Source organism: Astyanax mexicanus, chromosome 13 (assembly GCF_023375975.1).
Source record: "Astyanax mexicanus isolate ESR-SI-001 chromosome 13, AstMex3_surface, whole genome shotgun sequence".
NCBI lineage: Eukaryota > Metazoa > Chordata > Actinopteri > Characiformes > Acestrorhamphidae > Astyanax > Astyanax mexicanus.
The window spans coordinates 47,258,568-47,278,249 of record NC_064420.1 but is presented as its reverse complement, the minus strand read 5'-3'; the positions used below and the strand labels follow the sequence as shown (position 1 = coordinate 47,278,249).

Here is a 19,682-nt window from a genome sequence, read left to right as displayed (position 1 = left end):
TTGCTTGTGATGTAGATGAGGTGCTGTGGCCAGACCGAAACAGAAGAGAGGATGCAGCATAGTTTATTTTGTTTTGTTTTTTTATTATTAACTGTATACAGTAAAATCTTCTGCACTGTATGTGCAACTTTGTGTCGGTTGGGATGTACACTGTGTACATTGTTTTGTGGGAAAAATAAAACATGTTTGTTACAGTATATTTGTGTGTTCTGAGTATAAAAACAATATTCTAAAATATTTTACAACGCACTTATGTATTTAATGTCTGTAGTAAGTGTAACACTGAACAAAAAGTCATTATGATTCAAGATTCAAGATTTTTATTGTCACGTCACAGAGTACAGGTGTACATGTGAGTGAAAAACTTGGGTGCAGATTCCCATCAATGCGCAAAGAATAATATTTACAAGAGAGTAATAAAATAATATAAAATATATAAAAATAGGACATACAGATAACTTACAGTATAAACACTATTTACAATACACTTAATTACAATAAACATGATAACTTACACTATAGACAAATATTGCACAGAACAGATATGCATAGATGTAGATATGCGGATAGTGTGGAAGTAGTCAGTATGTGACAGTATAGCTATGAGTAAGTGCAGGTAAGGAATGAGTTGAGTGGGGAGTGCAGGGGGCAGAATGCTGTATAATATGGGAAAGTCTGATAGATGCAGTGTAAAGTAAAGTGCAGGGTGCAGAGTTTGTATGGGTGTCAGTGGGGTGGGTTGGGCAGAACACCGTTCTACTGGCTATTCCACAGCCTGGTTGCTTGGGGGAAGAAGCTGTCTCGGAACCGGCTGGTTCTGGTCTTCAAGCTTCTGAGCCTCCTTCCACTCGGCAGCTGTGAGAACAGGGAATGGCTTGGATGGAACGGGTCCTTCATGATCTTTTTGGATTTCCTCAGGCAGCGGTTGGTGTATAAATCCAAAAGGTTTGGGAGCTCAACCCCAGTGATGTACTGCGCTGCGCGCACAACCCTCTGCAGGGATTTCCGCTCCAGAGCAGTACAGTTCCCGTAACAGGTGGTGATGCTGCCCGTCAGAATGCTGAATGGAGAATGGTGTTTTACACTGAGCACATCAGTGTTTAAATGCTTTTTTTAATTGTCTGTTCATATGATAGTTTGTGTGTGTCATCTGAACACAAAATGGCCTTTTGTGAAGAGATAAAACTGTTTTGAATGTAAAGTTTCATTTTGCAGGAGAATTGAAGGGTTTTGCCCATTGTGTGTGTGTTTGTTGGATTTGTGTGTAGAGTTCTGAGAATACGAGGCATGTTTTCAGAAATGTGTGTAAACAATCCAGAAAAACTGTAATACAGTATTTTAAAAAATGAATCATCTGAATAATGATTAATAATTCGGTTTAAATGTCAGGGCTCTCAAAATTCTGCCAATGAATTGTGGAGCTACTTGGAGTTTAATAATGGTGTAAATATAGTGATTTCTTTAATAAGGAAATTCTATGCACCAGCAGGGCTTTATATCAGCACTGTCCACTCCGTCCACCAGATAAGTCATAGTTATGAGATAGTGAATCATTGTTTTGAGATAGTGAGTCATTGTTATGCGAGTGAGGAAGTATTAAGAGTTACTGAGTCATAATTATAAGATATTCAGTCATAATTATGATAGTGAGGCAGTATTAAGAAGTACTGAGTCATAGTTATAAGATATTGAGTCATAGTTATGAGATAGTGAGCCATAGTTATGAGATAGTGAGTCATAGTTAGGAGACAGTGAGTCATAGTTATGAGATAGTGAGTCATAGTTATGAGATTTTGAGTCAGTATTAAGAGATATTAAGTCATAGTTATGAGATTTTGAGTCAGTATTAAGAGATATTAAGTCATAGTTATGAGATAGTGAGTCATAGTTATGAGATTTTGAGTCAGTATTAAGAGATATTAAGTCATAGTTATGAGATAGTGAGTCAGTATTCAGAGTTACTGAGTCATAGTAATGAGATAGTGAGTCATAGTTATGAGATAGTGAGTCATAGTAATGAGATAGTGAGTCAGTTATGAGATAGTGAGTCATAGTTATGAGATAGTGAGTCAGTATTAAGAGATACTAAGTCATAGTTATGAGATAGTGAGTCATAGTTATGAGACAGTGAGTCATAGTTATAAGATATTGAGTCATAGTTATGAGATAGTGAGTCATAGTTAGGAGACAGTGAGTCATAGTTATGAGATAGTGAGTCATAGTTATGAGATTTTGAGTCAGTATTAAGAGATATTAAGTCATAGTTATGAGATAGTGAGTCAGTATTCAGAGTTACTGAGTCATAGTAATGAGATAGTGAGTCATAGTTATGAGATAGTGAGTCATAGTAATGAGATAGTGAGTCAGTTATGAGATAGTGAGTCATAGTTATGAGATAGTGAGTCAGTATTAAGAGATACTAAGTCATAGTTATGAGATAGTGAGTCAGTATTAAGAGATACTAAGTCATAGTTATGAGATAGTGAGTCACAGTTATGAGATTCTGAGTCAGTATTAAGATATATTGTCATAGTTATAATAGTGAGTCAGTATTAAGAGTTACTGAGTCATAGTAATGAGATATTGAGTCATAGTTATGAGACAGTAAGTCATAGTTAGGAGATACTAACTCATAGTAATGAGATAGTGAGTCACAGTTATGAGATAGTGAGTCCCGAGAAACCAACACAAATATTCTTTTAGGTCATATTTATGCAGAAATATAGAACATTCTAAACGTTCAAGCACCACTGTAAACTGAAGGTACTGTGAGTATAAACAGTGTTTTTAATAAAATACCTGTTCACTTGCAAAGCTCTCAATTCCTCGTTTTAAATACCAGGGCTCTCAGAATTCTACCAGTAAAGTGTGGAGCTGCTTTGAGTGTGTTAATGGTGTAAAATAGTCAGGGATGCACATAACTGGTACGCAGGTACGCATGCGCGACAAAAATTAGCAACGCGTACTGCCACTTGGGTCACTACCGCGCTCTTGCGTACTGACTATCCCTCCTGAAATATTTCACATGACTGCTCAAGTCGCCAGTGTACATCAGTAAATGTTGGTAATTATAGTCAAACATGTCTAAGAAGAAACAGACAACAGTAAGCAGCTTCTTTGGAGTTTCGCCCCCAACTAAGAAACAGCAACTGGAGCCAGAGCCGAAGAAAATACTTTTTTCGGAGAAGTGGCTGCAAGAAGTGCCGTGGCTTGAGGCTAATGATGAGCGAACAGAAATGTGGTGCAAGATTTCCCGTGCCCATCCACAGCTAGCAGACAAAACAGGTGCGTTTTATAAAGGGTCGAAGAATTTCAATCATCCGTTATTTAACAAACACGAAAAGAGCAAGGAACATGCCACTGTGGCGCAAGCCATTGCTAATAAACAAGCTAGCCGAGAAGACATAGCAAGTCGTCCACTTAGCAGATGGCGAGACAAGCTTACTGATCAACAAAGGCAAGCCCTTTTTAACGTTTTTCTCCTTGCTTTCCATAAAGCGAAACACACCCGTCCCATGTCATCATTTGCGGAGGATATTCCGTTGCTGAAGCGGCTAGGAGTTAATGTTGGGACTGCTTATCATTCACGTGAAGGGGGCACAAGGATTATGCAGAGCATAGCGCATACCATCAGCAGGGAGCTACGAGCAAAGTTGCAGGCTGCTCAGTTTTGGGGACTGCTTTTTGACGGGTCCGAAGACATCACAAAAACTGAGCAGGAGATTGTGTACATTGTGTCAGTATCCACCAATGGAGAGTTTTCGTCAGACTTTCTCGGATTGGTCGAATTGGGTGCCGACCGCACCGCACAGGCAATAACAGACGGGTTGGTAAAACTTTTTCAGGACGCATGCTTGGACGACTGGAGAACAAAGTTGGTCGCTGTGTGCACAGATGGCACAGCTGTTAACGTCGGGGTGTACAACGGCGTTGTGCCAAAACTAAAGGGACTAGTTGTGATTGGAGACAATCTTGTGCACATTCTGTGCACTGCACACACGCTGGAGAATTGCGCAAAATCAGCTGACTGCAAGGTTCCGTACTGCAAAACCTTCAATCTGTCTGTGGTCAGGCTGCTGCAGTTTTATTTACAGAAAGGTGGTGCGAAAAAAACAGCTGCATTGCAGAAGCTATGTGAAGAAAATGGGATCTCCTTTGTGAAATTGGGAAAGTTTCATAATATTAGGTGGTCTGCATGGCGGCACGAAGTACTGTTAAAAATATCAAGACTATTGCCAGCCATTAAAATGCAATTGGCTACAAGTGATAACCCTGACTTGCAGCATATCTGCACAGAGCGTTTTCAATGCTTTCTAACACACATGGTTGACATTGGCAACATTTTGAAGACCACATCAATCAGATTTCAGAAAGAAAAGCTGACCATAGGGGAATGTAAGGACAAACTCATGGTGGCCATTGGGCAATTCAAACTTATGCTGGATGCTGGAGACCATAGTGCACAGACTGTTTCTAATGCTGAGGCTGACATAGACAAGACAGACTTACTCAGTGCATTAATTGAAGAGTTTGAAACTAGATATGACTCCCTTAAGTCATGTGATCACTTCTTAGTATTTGACCCTTCAACCTGGCCTCAGGAAATGCAAGGCCTCCACAGTTTTGGAAACACAACAATTTGCAACATTCTCCAAAAATACGAGGCCATCTTGCAGCTCAATAAAGACATCACTCACTATTTGCTGGTACTCACATGAGTAACTCACTAAAAAAGTTATGTGCACCCCTGAAAATAGTGGTTTCTTTGCACGGACAGAGCTTTGACCCTGTCACTATAGTGTGGGCAGCAGCGCTCACTCCGTCCAGCAGGGGGCGCTTCTCAGTTTCCCTCGCGCTGCAGCGCGCTCGGGAGTGTGGCTGAGTGTTTCCTGTCTGATGCGGAACCGGAGCGGAGGGCTAACCGAGCTGTATCTGCTGTTAATATAATAATGAGCGCGCTCCGGTTCAGGAAGAAGAGGTTGAGCTTCCAGCGGGTGACGAAGTCCGCGCTGCACTGCTGCGTCCCGCACTGCAGCCGCTCCTCCCGCTACAACTCCCTCATCAGCTTCCACCGCTTCCCGGTGGACCCGGAGCTCCGCGCTCGGTGGGTGCAGCAGATCCGCAGGGACAACTTCACCCCCACCGATCACACGCGCGTCTGCTGCAGCCACTTCCAGCCCGGGGACTTCGCCGTGACCGCGGCCGGGCTGCGGAGACTCCAGCCCGGCACCGTGCCGCTCCTCTTCGCCTGGAACCAGTACAGCCCACCGGCACCGGGCCGCCCGAGCCCCGAGAGCCCGGACTCGGACCCGACCTCAGAGTCCGACCCGGAGAGCAAGATGGACACGACGGAGGAGGACTTTCACTCTGATGACTCCAGGTTACTTCATATCTCGTACTTGTGACTCACTTCCTCATAATTATGACTCACTGTCTTTCTGCTTTCTCCTAACTGTGACTCATTATCAGAGACAGAGGCTAGGGGTGTGGCTGAGTATTTCTCTTTTGAATACTTAGCCTCACCCTGCACTGTGACTCATTATCTCATAACTGAGACTCGTAACTATGACTTATTGCCTCATAATTATGACTTAATGTCTGATAACTGGGACTCATTATCTCATAACTATAACTTATTATCTTCTAATAACAGTGAGTCGTTGTTATGAGATCATGACTTAATATCTGATAACTGGGACTCACTCATAACTGTGACTCAGTATCTCCAACTATGAACCAGTATTTTGTAACAGTGACTATCTCAACTGTAACTCAGAAACTTAAAACTATAAATCAGTATCTTGTAACAGGGACTCACTATATTATAACTGTGACTCATTGTCTCATAATTATGACTTAATATCTGATATAATATCTGATCTCATTATCTTGTAACTATGAAACAGTTTTTTGTAACTGTGACTCACTGTCTCTAACTAACTTTGATTTATTGTCTCAAAATTATGGCTTCTTATTTCATAACTGATAGCATTTTCTAATATAATCATTACTATTATTATCTACAGGATGAACAAATAATCAACATTGCAATATAATGTATTGTTTTAGTTTGCAATTCATTACAAATATGTGTTGTCAAATATCAATATTTTTATTAAAACATAGGCACTCTGAACTCCCTGAATTACTGCTTCATTAATCCATGTGGTGGCATTATAATCAGATGAACAGGGTAAAACTGCTGTGAACAATACTGGTTGTTAATTTTTTGTAAAACTGTCACCAATAAATCCATAATTCTTGGTATTTGATTAATTAGGAGTATTTTATTCTCTTCAGATGCTGTGAAGTAATTGTTTTGCTATATCTAGAGTATTGCAAAATATCAATATCATGATTATCAGTAGGGGTGGGCAATATTATATCGTATACAATATATCGTGACACGGAAATATCATGATATTAAAAATCCATATCGTGAAAATAGAGATGTTATGCCTTAAAAAGTAGTCTATTATTTACTGTGAAGCTTTAGGTTTATTTATTGTATAATTGTTTTAGTTTGCAGTTTATATGCATGCACTAAATATTCTGCAATATTATTTGCTGCATTATATTATTTTATGCTATATTATTTATTTTGCCACATTATGATTATACTGTTATACTATTATACTATATTCCTGAAATGAATGAATTATTTTAGTTTTCCTATATCGCCAAGTATATCGCTATCGCAAAAATACCCTGAAATATTGTGATATTATTTTAGAGCCATATTGTCCACCCCTAATTTTCAGTATCATTCACCCCTACTTTTAACCAACCTACTTTTTTTTTTATTTAGGTTGCTTTACTTGTAAATTTACACAATAGGAGACCGATTTGACAATGTAGCACAAGTTGACAGAACAGCGCCCCCTTTCCCACCTGCTTAATTAAACCAAACTGAAAAGTCTGAAGGTCCAGACCAAACAAGGAACTGTAAGTGTTAAACCCCCTGAAAGGGACGGATGTGGAGCTGTGTGGTACAAGCTGTAATTAGCTTGACTGGGAGTTTTTCCAAAGTGCTGTAAGTGTGTCCAGCCTTACAACAGTAACTACAAAAGATTGTATTTGTAGGTGGAACATGGAGAGGTCAGCTGCGCCCTGTTCTCTGCTTTTTCCTTTCCCCTTCAATTGAATTCGCACAATCACCTGTAACTGGGATCCTCGGCTGGGCGTATGAGAATGTACATTCCATTCTGAAAAGAGCACTGTGTTCCCTGTGTCCTCCAGAAGTCGATACTGTGTGTTTGGGTTGGTGAGCTGTGGCAACGTTGGGATCAGTGTGGCTTTGGACAGCCAGCATTTACGTCAGCTCCTACATCATCTAGCTCAGGGGCTGAGAGACACGATTGGTGTAGATACTGGTAGACACAAGTCTCCAGGCACCTTCTGCACACGGGCGTCACCAGCTGAACATTAACTAGAAAATAATAATGTAGATGTTAGAGGTTTCATGATCTTTAAACTCCTTAAAGTTTTTCTGTTGTTACAAACTTACAAAATCTGGGGGTTTTCTGACTTGATATTAATAGTAACTTCATTCATTGTGTAAGTGCTTAGTCAGATTTTTGCCAAAGCTGTGAAGTAACATCAGTGAAATGTTTACAGTGTTAAAGGGCATATTGTCAAAAAAAAAATGAAAAAACATCAAAAGGTTCAGCAAATGTCTGAAAAGTATTCCCATTAATTACTCTGTAAGTAGAAGTGTGCATATATATATATATATATATACATATATATATATATATACACACATACATACTAGAGTTTCAAACACTTCTGTAAAAGTTGAAGATATATCAACCTTAAGCTTTTTTTTAAGTATAAAAGTAAAAGTAATGTAAGGGGGAAAAGTGCCATTAAGGACTAAAACTTAGATGGTACCACAGAGTCCTATAGTGCACTACTATTACAACATTTTAAACTGATCATTTTGGAGACATGCCTTTTGACCTTTTGCAGTCTGAGACTAGTAAGTTTCCAACATCTGCTGGAATGTTGTGGATCAGGGCAGTTTATGTTCTGAGAAGTGGGGGAAAAAAGGCTCTGACCTGTAGTTCAAGACTGTTCCTGGTTAAAGGGACCTGCTTACCTACTTAAAATTAATCATTAAAACATTTTCCACATGAATTGGACAGAAAGTGCAATTATTTTTAGGGATGCACAGGTGTGGGACTTCTGGGTCAATGCAGATATCAGATTATACATGTATATATCTGCCGATGCAGTTTAGGAATAACTTGAAAACTAATACATTAAATAAAAACTAGCTTAAATGAATACATTTTAACATTGCATGGCCAGTGTTGGCCAATTGTAGCAGTGTGACTAGTGTTGCTTGGTCTTTTTCTGTCATACAATAAATATGTAAGCAAGTATCTGTTTGAAATATTGGGCAAATCGGCCGATGGCGATACAATTTCTTTATCATTGTGCATCCCTAATTATTTTGCTTTTCCTAGAGGCATTTTTTTGCCTCCACTGTATGCCAGTGTAGATAAGGGTATGTGGGCTTTGTAACTGATGATAAATACATAAATAATTAAGGGACCTAGTTCTTAATTTAAAGGAAGAATAAAAATTAAACTGAGGAAAGTATTTCTTTAGCTGTCTGAACAATTTATTACATTGATGGACCTATTTTTTTTTTTTGAGGCAATGATTTAATAACCAGTGGTACACTTTGTTAAATTGAGAGAACTATTTATTGAGGAAACATCATTGATATTCATTTAATATAATTAATAAACAAATAGTAATATACGAACTGAAAGGGCTTTAACAAAAACACACACTGGACGCATTACAAGTATTTTATAGAGTATATATATAGAGTATATATACAGGACATATATGGATAAATTAAACCTGTTTTATTCTTGTTTTTTAATCCTGTTCTGTAAGGTTTATTTTATTGCTTATAGTTTGGTCCCGCAGATACGAGTGTTTTACTGGCTGCGTAGAATCTGCGCATAATAAATTAGCTGGACATGTTGGGTTCTAAGCCCACCCCCTGCGCATATGCAGCGCTGCTGTGACGTGCAGGAGCTTGTGCTGAGAGTGAGCGGTAAACGGCGGTTTGCAGTTGAAAGTTGTGCGCGGGAGAGAAGCGGGGGGGGGGGAGTGGAGTTGCGGGAGCGCGGAGACGATAACCGGACAGCTGCGGAGATTCGTGCGGATACGCTAAGAGCGACAGCAGTGCTGCGGCGGAGCGCGGGACAGACAGCGCGCCCCGTTTACTTTAACGTTACCGCTTTAAAGTCGGTTAGTAAAAATCCTGCAGTTGGAAACTCCTGGAAGACCCCGCAAGGATCCACCGGCAGTGCCCGCCTGCAGGAACTCACAACCGGGGTAAATCACGCCCCGGGGATTGGGGTCAGCTGGAACACGGTCCGGAGCTTTTATACCGCAGAAACACAAACGTGGATCAATAGCAGACAAATACATGAGTTTCTAAACAAAACGATTAATAAATTAAATCAGGCACTGCCCGGGCTGCCTGTTGCTACTGCTGTTAGCTTCTAGCTGCAGCTAGGTCGGCTAACGCTTCAGATACCACCGTTACCAACGTTGTTATTAGCTGTAGCTTAGCATAGATTAGCTTAGCTTAGCCTAACTGTAGTTGGGTTTGGGGAAGCTCTGCATGCTATTATTAGCTAAATAAGCTAACTAGCTAACTTCCCAAGCTAAATAAGTTATATGACGTTTGAGAACAAATTCGGAACAGTAACGTTAGTAATTTAGCTAACTTAGATGTGTAAACGTTAACGTTACCGAAACTGTAAGTAACATTCTGTTACTTACCTCTGTAGCGTTTTTATCTATATTATCCGTTTAATACATGAATCTCCCGATCTCACTGTTGTTAAAGCTCATTCCATTCCTGCTATTTAAACTCATGATAAAAATGTTAAAATTGAATTGTTAGTCATATAAGTCATATGTCTGAGGTGCTGTCTCACTATTTTGAGACAATAAAGCATTATTTTAAGATTTATTTCGAGATGCTTATTATTGTTGGATACGAATGCATTATTTTGAGACAAATTTTATTGCATATTATGTAATTTTGAGATACTATCAAGGTTTTATGAGGCTGTCTCACTATTTTGAGTTGCCATCTCACTATTTTGAGACACTAAGTCATTATTTAAATCACTTTTAGATATTTTTTGAAAAATAAAAGATTACATAGCTCATATACATTGTACTATTACCTCAAAATTAATGAATTTTTGAATTGCCTCAAAATTAATGAATTACCTCAAAATTAAAGTATTTTAAATAGGATATCCTATGAAGTAAAACGTTCTGAATAAGTCCTGTATTTATTTATTCCATCGACCATGTCTATTAGCTATTTAAAGCTGTAAAAATATAATGTATAAATTATAAACTAGCAGTTACGACTCTATACAGCTAATAAAGTGTTAAATAGTGGGTTTATACAAACATGAATGTTAAAAGCAGTCTTGTTGAGTGAACTTTTACACGCCTAGCCCAATCTTCTCACACAGCCTCTATTTTCAACTGTAGCTTAGCATAGTTTAGCTTAGCATAGCTTAGCCTGACTTATATGTGTGTTTGGGGGAAGCTGCCTGCTGTTATGAGCTAGGTATTTAGCTAACGCTTGCTAAATAAATATAGGGCTTTGGAGAAGTAACTTAATAAGGGTCAGTAACGTTAGTAAGTAATACGTTTACGTTACAGAACCTGTAACTTAGCTCCCGTTACTCACTTTAGTAACGGGTTTTTATTTTGTCCGTTTTGAGTTTGAGTTGCTGGGGCGGTTTAAAATAAAACGCACACTTGGCCATGCCTATTAGCTAGCAGGCTAACTGATTAGCTTAACTAACTGCAATATTATATAAACATTTTAACCATTGTAAATGAGCAATTTCGACACTGTACAGCTGCTAAGGTGTTAAATATTATGTTTGTACGAACATAAGTGTTAAAAATAACAAAATAAGTACGTTACAACCAATGTTGGAAAAGAGTGAAGTTTTAATACCCAAGTTAGTCTAAACTTCTCAAACACCCTCTATTTTTCACTGTAGCTTAGCATACTTTAGCTTAGCATAGCTTTGCTTGACTTTTACTTGGGTTTGGAAAGCTGGCTTTTGCCATGAGCTAGTTAGCTACATTTGTGAGGCTCAAAAAAGCCGTTAACTTTACAGAACCTGTAGCTCCCGTTACTCGCCTTTGTAACGTTTTTAATTTCGTCCGTTTTAAATTTAAATCGCTGGGCGGTTTAAAATAAAACAGACTCTTAGCCGTGCCTATTAGCTAGCCAGCTAACTAGCTTAACTAACTGTGACAATACATAAACTTTTTTTAACCATTATAAACAAGTAATGTCGACCCTGTACAGTTGCAAAGGTGTTAAAGTATATTTGGATGAATGTAAGTGTTAGAAATAAAAGTAAGTACTGATAGAGAGTGAACTTTTTATCACCTAGCCTAAACTTCTTAGCTTAGCATAGCTTAGCCTAACTATATTTGGGCTGGAAAGTTGCCTGATGTTATTAGCTTGTGGCGCTTTTAGAGAAATATGAGATATTAGTTTTAGCAATACATTAACGTTACAGAACATGTAGCTTCCGTTACTCGCGTTTGTAACGATCTGTTGGCTTTATTTCTTCCGTTTTGAGTTTGAATCGTTGGGACGGTTTAAAATAAAAAGCAGCGCGTGCTTCATTTTAAAAAAGCAGCTGCCCGTTACAACAGCAGGCTAATGGAAACTGGCTAATGAGCTGACTGTTGGTTAGCTAATAGATAATACATATTTTTAATATTTGTAATCGACTAACTAATTTTCTGTTCTAGTGTGTTGGTAGAAACATACATAACATAACATACTTAAGTCTTGAATATCATGAATATATGACGGCAAAGCTTTTGTAGAGACAACTTTGTAAAACTGCGCCTAACAATTATTTGTGGGCAATATATAATTCCAGAAATTATTGCGACAAACAATTATTGTCATTTTAAGACTATTTAATGCCACTGACATAATGATAATAGAATAGAATAGTACAACAGAAAAATCGCATACTTTAAAAGAATTAATTTTATTTATGAAGTTTTATTCATAGTTTTGGGGAAAAAAAATTTCTTTGCATACTACAGTCCACACTATGTATATGTGGTTGCAGTTATTAAATCATTTATCATCGCACTTATCCTTTGGCTAAAATAACAAGAAAAATGTATACAAATGATTATTATATATAATTAAGGTAATGTCCATTTATTGTACAATAAGTCGATAATGTAACGTTATGTGAAATGCCTACAGCCTGTATTTTCAACTGTAGCTTAGCTGTGCTTGGAGCAGCTGTTTTCTATTATCATATCACAATAACAAGGGTACTTCCCTAATGACTGTTTCAATAGAAAGTTCTATTTGGGCAGTAGAGACAGTTATTCCAACAAAAGCAGGGTGAACTCATGAATACTATTTTTTTTATATACGTCCAAGTTAATTAATCTAAGTAATCTGTCATTTTCAGCCAGATGGACGAATCTGCAGAACTTGAAATTAAAGAAGAAGACCTGGCAGAACTTGATATCAAACAAGAAGCCCTGGGAGAACAGAGGGGGAATGAAAAAGCCAGGCCCAAATGGACTCAAGATGAAGTGAGTGATATTAGCATATTATATTTTACACTTTTTTTTTTTAGGTTTGAGTTATTCAGAACGAATAAACACGAATACAGGTTGTTTTTAACTATATATATATATATATATATATAGTATGGTAGATAGATAAATAGAGAGATTGAGAGAAAATACAGTACATGGGAAGCTGTGGTTGGTATTTTACTGCTAACAACATACCAGGTTTGCCAAAATACCAATTTTTTTATGGACCATATATACTTTTTTATTCAGGATGACTCCCTTATATCATTGGTTCAGCAGTTTGGCACACAGAAATGGGAGTCTGTTGCTGGCTGCTTACCTGTAAGTAAAACCTATTTTGTAAATGGAAAATGTCCATCATACTCATTGTATTTGTTTTGCTTTACTTATTAGTATGTGGTTATCCTTTTATCCTTACTTGAGATTGTTTTAAAAATTTAACATTGAAGTATTTTAAAACTCATCACAATATAGTTTAATACAAATGCACCTTTTCTTTTTCCTGTATTTTGGCTCCTTCACGTTGAATTTCATAAACAGCAAACATAGTCCACTAATTTGTAGCCACATGAAAAGTAATAAAGTATAAATATAAAAATAGCATCTTTGAGCCTTTAAAGTATGTTGTTTGCTCCACCTGATCATATCTTTTGGATGCATAAGTTCTTAAATATTAGTATTTTCAGAATATAATAAGTGTTTTCACAGAATTCATTATTTCTCCATAGAGTCGCACTGAACAGGAGTGTAAGTATCGCTTCACAAGCGTTCTGGACCCAGCTCTAATAAAAGGAGCCTGGACCAAAGAAGAAGATAACATGGTGAGGGAGGGTACACTTCTTCCAACTCTCATAAACAAAGCTTTAAAGATAAATATGTTAAATATGATAAATATATTGCATGTTTGGATGATTTGTAGGTGCTACCGCTAATAGCATAAAGCAATACTAACCAAAAGAGTAAAACTCCAAAGGTGGCTTTGAACTGACTTCAGTCAACACACCAGTCAAGCATAACATTATGACTACCTCCTTTCTTTTACACCCTTTATTAATTTTCGCTAAATGGTCATAATGTTATTTATGATCGTTGTATATTGAATATATTGTCTATACCTTTAGGTTCAAATGCATTTGTTCTGAAACATGTTTCCCCGCTGTTATGTGTTGGTATTTTTTTGCAATAAGAAACTGTAAATACTAATGCCGACTCATGTTTTTAATAGCTTATTGAATTAGTGACGAGGTTTGGAGATAAGAAGTGGGCCAAGATTGCCAGTTATCTAAAAGGTCGCAGGGGGAAGCAGTGCAGAGAGCGGTGGCACAATCACCTGGATCCTTCAGTGAATAAAAACTCGTGGACTGAAGATGAGGATCTCATCATCTGCAGTGCCCACAAAAGGCTCGGAACTCGCTGGGCCAAGATTGCCAGATTACTTCCTGGCAGGTTTGTTTTAATTGAATCCATAATCTGATTTTTAAGATAAAATCCAGGTCTTGTTAATTTTATCTATACGATTTTTTTATTATATTTTATACAGCTCTGCAAAAAATTGAGTAAAATGAACATTATTTATTCTATAAACTACAGACGTTTCTCCCAAATTCCAAATAAAACAAATTTGTTATTTAGAGCATTTCTTTGCAGAAAATGAGAAATGACAGAAATATCAAAAAAGATGCAGAGCTTTCAGACCTCAAATAATGCAAAGGAGACAACGTTCTTCTCCGCCAGTTGTACACACTGCTTTTAGATAACTTTATGCCAGTCCTGGTGCAAAAATTCAAGCAGTTCAGCTTGGTGATTTGATGGCTTGTAATCATCCGTCTTCCTCTTATATTACAGAGGTTTTTAACTTGGTATAATCAAAGAAACTCAATTTTTTTCTCATCTGTATTTTTTTTAATAATTTGTTTCCAAAGCTGTATGTGTTTTTTTTTTATTTATTATGAGCAATTTAAAATGCATTAAAGTGCATGTAAACACTTGAATTATGTAAATGGTATTTTTGTAAAGTTATTTTTTAATTCCTGTGTTTAACAGAACAGATAACTCTATTAAGAATCGCTGGTATTCAACCCTAAAGCGTAAACTGGAAACTGGTACGTTGGTGATGCAGGATTCGGTTTTGGCCTCTGTGAATCAGTCTATTGAAAAGGATGAAGGTTCTCCTCCTGCAAAACAAGTCAAGGTTTGATTTAAGTCTCTGTAATTATTTTGCTTTTCTCTTTAGTTATTTTACTTTCCTGCTGCTTGTGAATAAGTAACTTATTATTACTAATATGAGCATGGTTCATTTAGATGAATGTTACTTGTTCTGTACAGACAGTGCTAAGTATGTAAAGGATTAATTGTAATTCTTATGTTTATATGATCAGTGTCTGTTAATTTAGTGAGTGTGTAATTAAAATACAACTACACAGCTGCACTAATATAGTGTAGAAACAAGTGTATTAACTAAGGACTTTTCTGAGTATTATTTAAGATATATGCAGTGTAATCCACATGGTTTCCCCTCTACAGGTTGGATTTTTCTAGTTAGGACTGTGCTATATTGTATCGTACACAACAATTTTAGACTATTTATAGACCATTCATAGATTTAGAATGACAATTATCTTGTTTATTTCTTTCCTAGCTAAGAAAATCTACAGGCAGCTCTCCCAATACGAGTTTCCAGGAGTTCTGCTGTGATGTTGTTTTGGAGTCAGGTCCAGTGGTGGACGTTGCTAATTACGTGAGTGTTTAGTGCTGTTTGAAATACTTAAAATATAATTTAAATGTATTTGTGACTTCCACTTTAGCTAGAACATTTTATTTAACCAAATCAAGCACTGACTTGGATGATGTCTATAAGCATCATCTCATCATTTAGGAAATCAGTAGGGATATGAGAAAATATCAATATTGTATCATATTGCTATACAGTACCAGTCAAAAGTTTGGAAACACCTACCTATTCCGTTTTTATTTATTTCTTCAAGTAATTTATTTTTTTTACACTGTATATTAATATTAAAGACATGAAAATGATTAAGGGACACATATGGATTTAAGTAGTAAAAAGTGTTATTCCTCCACATTAATCCCCTGATCTAAACCTGATGAACTGAGATGGTGATTTAATTGGGATGAGCTGGAGCTTCACAGCCTGAAGGAAAAGCAGCAAATATTGTTCAGCACCTCCAGGAACTCCTTCCTTCAAGATGCTGAGAAAACTATTCCAGGTGACTCCTCCTCGTGAAGACACTGAGATTAAAATACCAAGAGTCTGCAGATCTGTCCTCTAAGATAAATGTGATACTTAGAATCTTAAGTATAAAACATATGCATGTGTTCCTATTTAGCTTTAATATAGTCTTCAATGTAAAAAATCATAAAAAGAAAGACACACACTCAACTTTTGACTGGTATTGTATTGTTTTACAATATTGTATTGATTGACAGAAACACAGTATTGATTTTTCATTAATAATTGCATGTAAAGATTGACGTCACAGTGGTTCATTTAGCATTGTGCTTAGGCCCTGCCCACAAGAGAGCCCCTTCTGTCATTAAATTCCATTGAACAGGTTTCCTTTACTCAGATTTTATTAAAATGTGTTCTACTATAAGTATGGCTTAAATTTTGTGTAAACAGTTGCAATATATTGTATCACCTTGTTACAGTATTACAATATATTACGATTCATTGAATCATAAGCACTATATAAGTATAATGATGGGTGTCGGATTGCCAAGTTCTTGCTAATACTCAGTCCTAAAAATCACAGGTTTGATTCTTGGTGATTCCACTGCAAACTATGAGTGGGAGTTCCAGAGAAGGCCTGGAATATTATTATATTATTGTTGGATACTTTGTAACAGAAATAATTGTGATTAAACTATTATTTCAAGAGCATTTTATTTCAGTAAGATAATAACAATACTGTAGCATAATAATGCATCTTTTATACAGAATATTGAGACAGTAGAAGTGGAATTTAAACAAGTCATACAGCACTATTAATCTTATTTTTATTTGATCTATTGCTCTTTTTCTGAAAATATGAACACACCATAATCCTTTCATTGCAGTTGAAAGAGCCAAGGAGAAATCCTGAAAGGGCTAAGAGGAAAAGCACTTTTACCAAGCATATGCCAATACCAAATGAAACCATCTCTCCAGGTCTCGACACCAACGGCAACTCTCCCACAACTTCAGCTTCCTCCCTCAGCAGCACAATGCAGTACAGACAGAAGACCGTCACAGACGCAGTTCTGCAAATGATCTCTGAGGACATGCTGCCTATTAACATCGTGGAGGGATCTGGATTCAGGAGCTTTATGTCCACGATTGCTCCACAATACCCCAAACTTTCGCAGCGTACGGTAGGGCTGAAGCTCTACGAAGAGGTGGAGAAGACGGTCAAGCCACATCTGATCAGACAGCTCAGGGACTGCGTCGCTGTGAGCGGCGGTCACGGCACCGTTCACGTAACCGCAGATATTTGGGCCAGCGAGTACTCCGACCCCATACTCAGCGTTCAGCTGCATTTCCTCGACGACGACTTCAAAGTTCACAGACCCACGGTCGCCTTTCGCCATTTGAGTGGGAAGAATTTGAACGCGATGGTAACGAGAGAGCTGGAGGCCGTTCTTCTAAGCTACGGGCTGTTTCACCACAACATCGGCTACGTCATCGCCCACGAGGCCAAGAACACGATTTCTACGCATGACCTCTTCTGTGATTACAAGATCATGCACACCGCGCAGAAGAATGACCCTGATGAGGACGAGCTGTTGGACTTTCTCGACGATCAAGCGATTGTCGACGATTTCTCTGAAATCCTGTTGGGCACACACGTGGACTGCATTACCAGCCTGCTGCACTTAGTCATCAAGGATGCTCTGAACGTCTCCAAGTCTGCACAGTACACGCTCTCTCAAGCTCAAGAAGTGGTGGCCTTTTTTCGACGCAGTGCCTACTGGAACGAAGTTCTCGTGAAGGAGTGCAAGCTCTCTTTTGCAAATCCTCACAACTACAGCAGCTACAATTGGAACTCCACTTTCGCTATCATTCGAAAACTGGCGCAGGAGTTTGCTTGGGGTTCGGTGATGGCCTTGTTGGCGCAGGCTCGAAAAGAGGCGAACGAGTCCGCGGTTCCACCGCCGTCGGTCCACATCAAGCGGGAACAGTTGATTGAGATCATCGGCTTGTTGGAACCATTTGAGGAGGCTATTCAGGTACTTCAAGCCGAGGGCTCCACCTTCTCCCTGATCATTCCTTCGCTCATCGGGCTTGATAAAACCCTCGAGAAAAAGGCCACGAGCTACACCCACTTCTGCAAAACCCTTCGCTCAGGCCTCCGCGACTACCTCCAACCTGTAATCCAGCAGAAAGATTTCATACTAGCCACAGTCCTGGACCCGCGGATTAAGCTGCAGCCCTTCGTTGGTGGCAAAGGCGAAACCGAGTCGACCACGCTCAGCCCCCCTACAAAATACATGGCTTGCTCAATTCTAGAATCGGCCATGAGCGAAGCCAACACGTGGATCCCAGTAGAGCAGGGCAGTGCCAATCTAAATCACGACGACGTGGCTGCTGCAGAAGCTGCTAGCGTGGGCAACATCAAGTCAAAAAAGATCTTCAGCTTCATGCAGCCCACCCAAAAAGCTGTGAAGATCTCAGAGCTGGATCTCTACATATCAGAACCTTTGCTGGACGGAGACTCCTCCATCCATACGTATTGGAGAGAAGCTACACGATTCCCACAGTTGCAGAGCATCTGCCACAGGCTCCTGTCTGTGCCAGCTTCTTCTGGAGGGTTCCAACGGCTCTTTCCAATGGCAGCTTGTATAGTGAGGGCGCGGAGGAGCAGGCTGCCGCAGCACACCACGGAACGAATGTTACTTTACAAAGAGTGCCTGGAGTTACGGAGGAGAAGAAGCAGCACCAGCACTGGACTGTGATTTGGACTTATGATTTAAAATTTGAGTTATATAACCTTTGTTTTTCATTTCTTAAGCTACATTTTTGTGAATAGCAGCTCTGTGTAGAAATGTATGAAAATATGAATTTGTCTGATATTAACCTTTCTTTGACAAATATGTGCTTTGGGGCATTTTATGCATGATTTAAGACCAGGATGAATCGAGGGTGATTTGGGACGTAAGAGTAAATGGGGCGGTTTGGATATATTTTGGTTTATTTTGTTATTTTGAGTTGTTGAGCCTTAACTCATTGTGAAACCCCACAATCAACATCATCTTTTTCATTTTAACGTCTTCATTACAATAGAAATGGATTATTTGTTTGGCTATTATGTTGCAATAATGGATACAAAAACCCTGAAACTGTCCCAATCACACTTAATTTACCCTGTATTGGCATTAAAACAGGCATGTGAGATGTGGCCGTTGCTGAATGATTTATTCTTGTTCATAGCAGTCTTATCTTAATAAGGCTGTTCAACTACAATACCATTTGTATAGTCTTTTTTTTTTCTACTTTTATAAGGATAAATATCAGGGATGAGCTCGTAAAAAAATGACATTGAATAATCAAATATTTTCTGATTGGTTGTTCTCTCGACTTTTGGATCTTTCTAAGATTTCTCAGTACTGTTTGTAGAACTTGCCTACTCTTTAATGGGACCTATCTCTCCTTTAAGTGTACTTAACATGCCACGGTTTGCCTTTACCTTGATACATTTTACCTGAGCATCAGTTTTCTTGAATTCATATTTGTTACACAAAAGAAATAAACTGCTGTGCTTCAGGTGAACGATGCCTTGTCTTGTCTTGTCTGATGGTATCTGATTATAATGACTTTGTAACTTACTTTTATTGAGTTTACTGTACATCTCTTCTGTTGGTTCGGATTCTCTTTTAACCCTTAGAACCCTATGGAAGGATTTATGTCCAAAATCGCATCTTGTGTTCTCATCTTAATTACTCAGGAATCCCTTCACACATAAACATAATCCATATATGGTTAGAAAGGGTGGAGCTTACTCTTTCTAAAAATAGTGATCACATCC

At 38.2% G+C, this 19,682-nt stretch overlaps 1 protein-coding gene across 5 annotated transcripts; it reads left to right on the top strand.

The window, feature by feature from the left end:
- Positions 1-4,883: 4,883 nt before the first annotated feature.
- mybl2a (v-myb avian myeloblastosis viral oncogene homolog-like 2a) lies at positions 4,884-19,426 on the top strand. Of its 5 annotated transcripts, none has more exons than XM_049463113.1 (8): positions 4,885-5,380; positions 12,528-12,654; positions 12,910-12,981; positions 13,389-13,481; positions 13,886-14,106; positions 14,704-14,851; positions 15,299-15,397; positions 16,738-19,426. In XM_049463113.1, the coding sequence occupies exons 1-8, from the start codon at positions 4,950-4,952 to the stop codon at positions 18,610-18,612; spliced, it is 3,066 nt and encodes a 1,021-aa protein (XP_049319070.1). In that variant the 5' UTR covers positions 4,885-4,949; the 3' UTR covers positions 18,613-19,426. The 5 variants fall into 5 exon arrangements, with proteins under 5 accessions (XP_049319071.1, XP_049319070.1, XP_049319072.1 ...); XM_049463115.1 differs by lacking the exon at positions 4,885-5,380 and adding an exon at positions 9,092-9,360; XM_049463118.1 differs by lacking the exon at positions 4,885-5,380 and adding an exon at positions 9,662-9,790.
- The last annotated feature ends 256 nt before the right edge of the window (positions 19,427-19,682 follow it).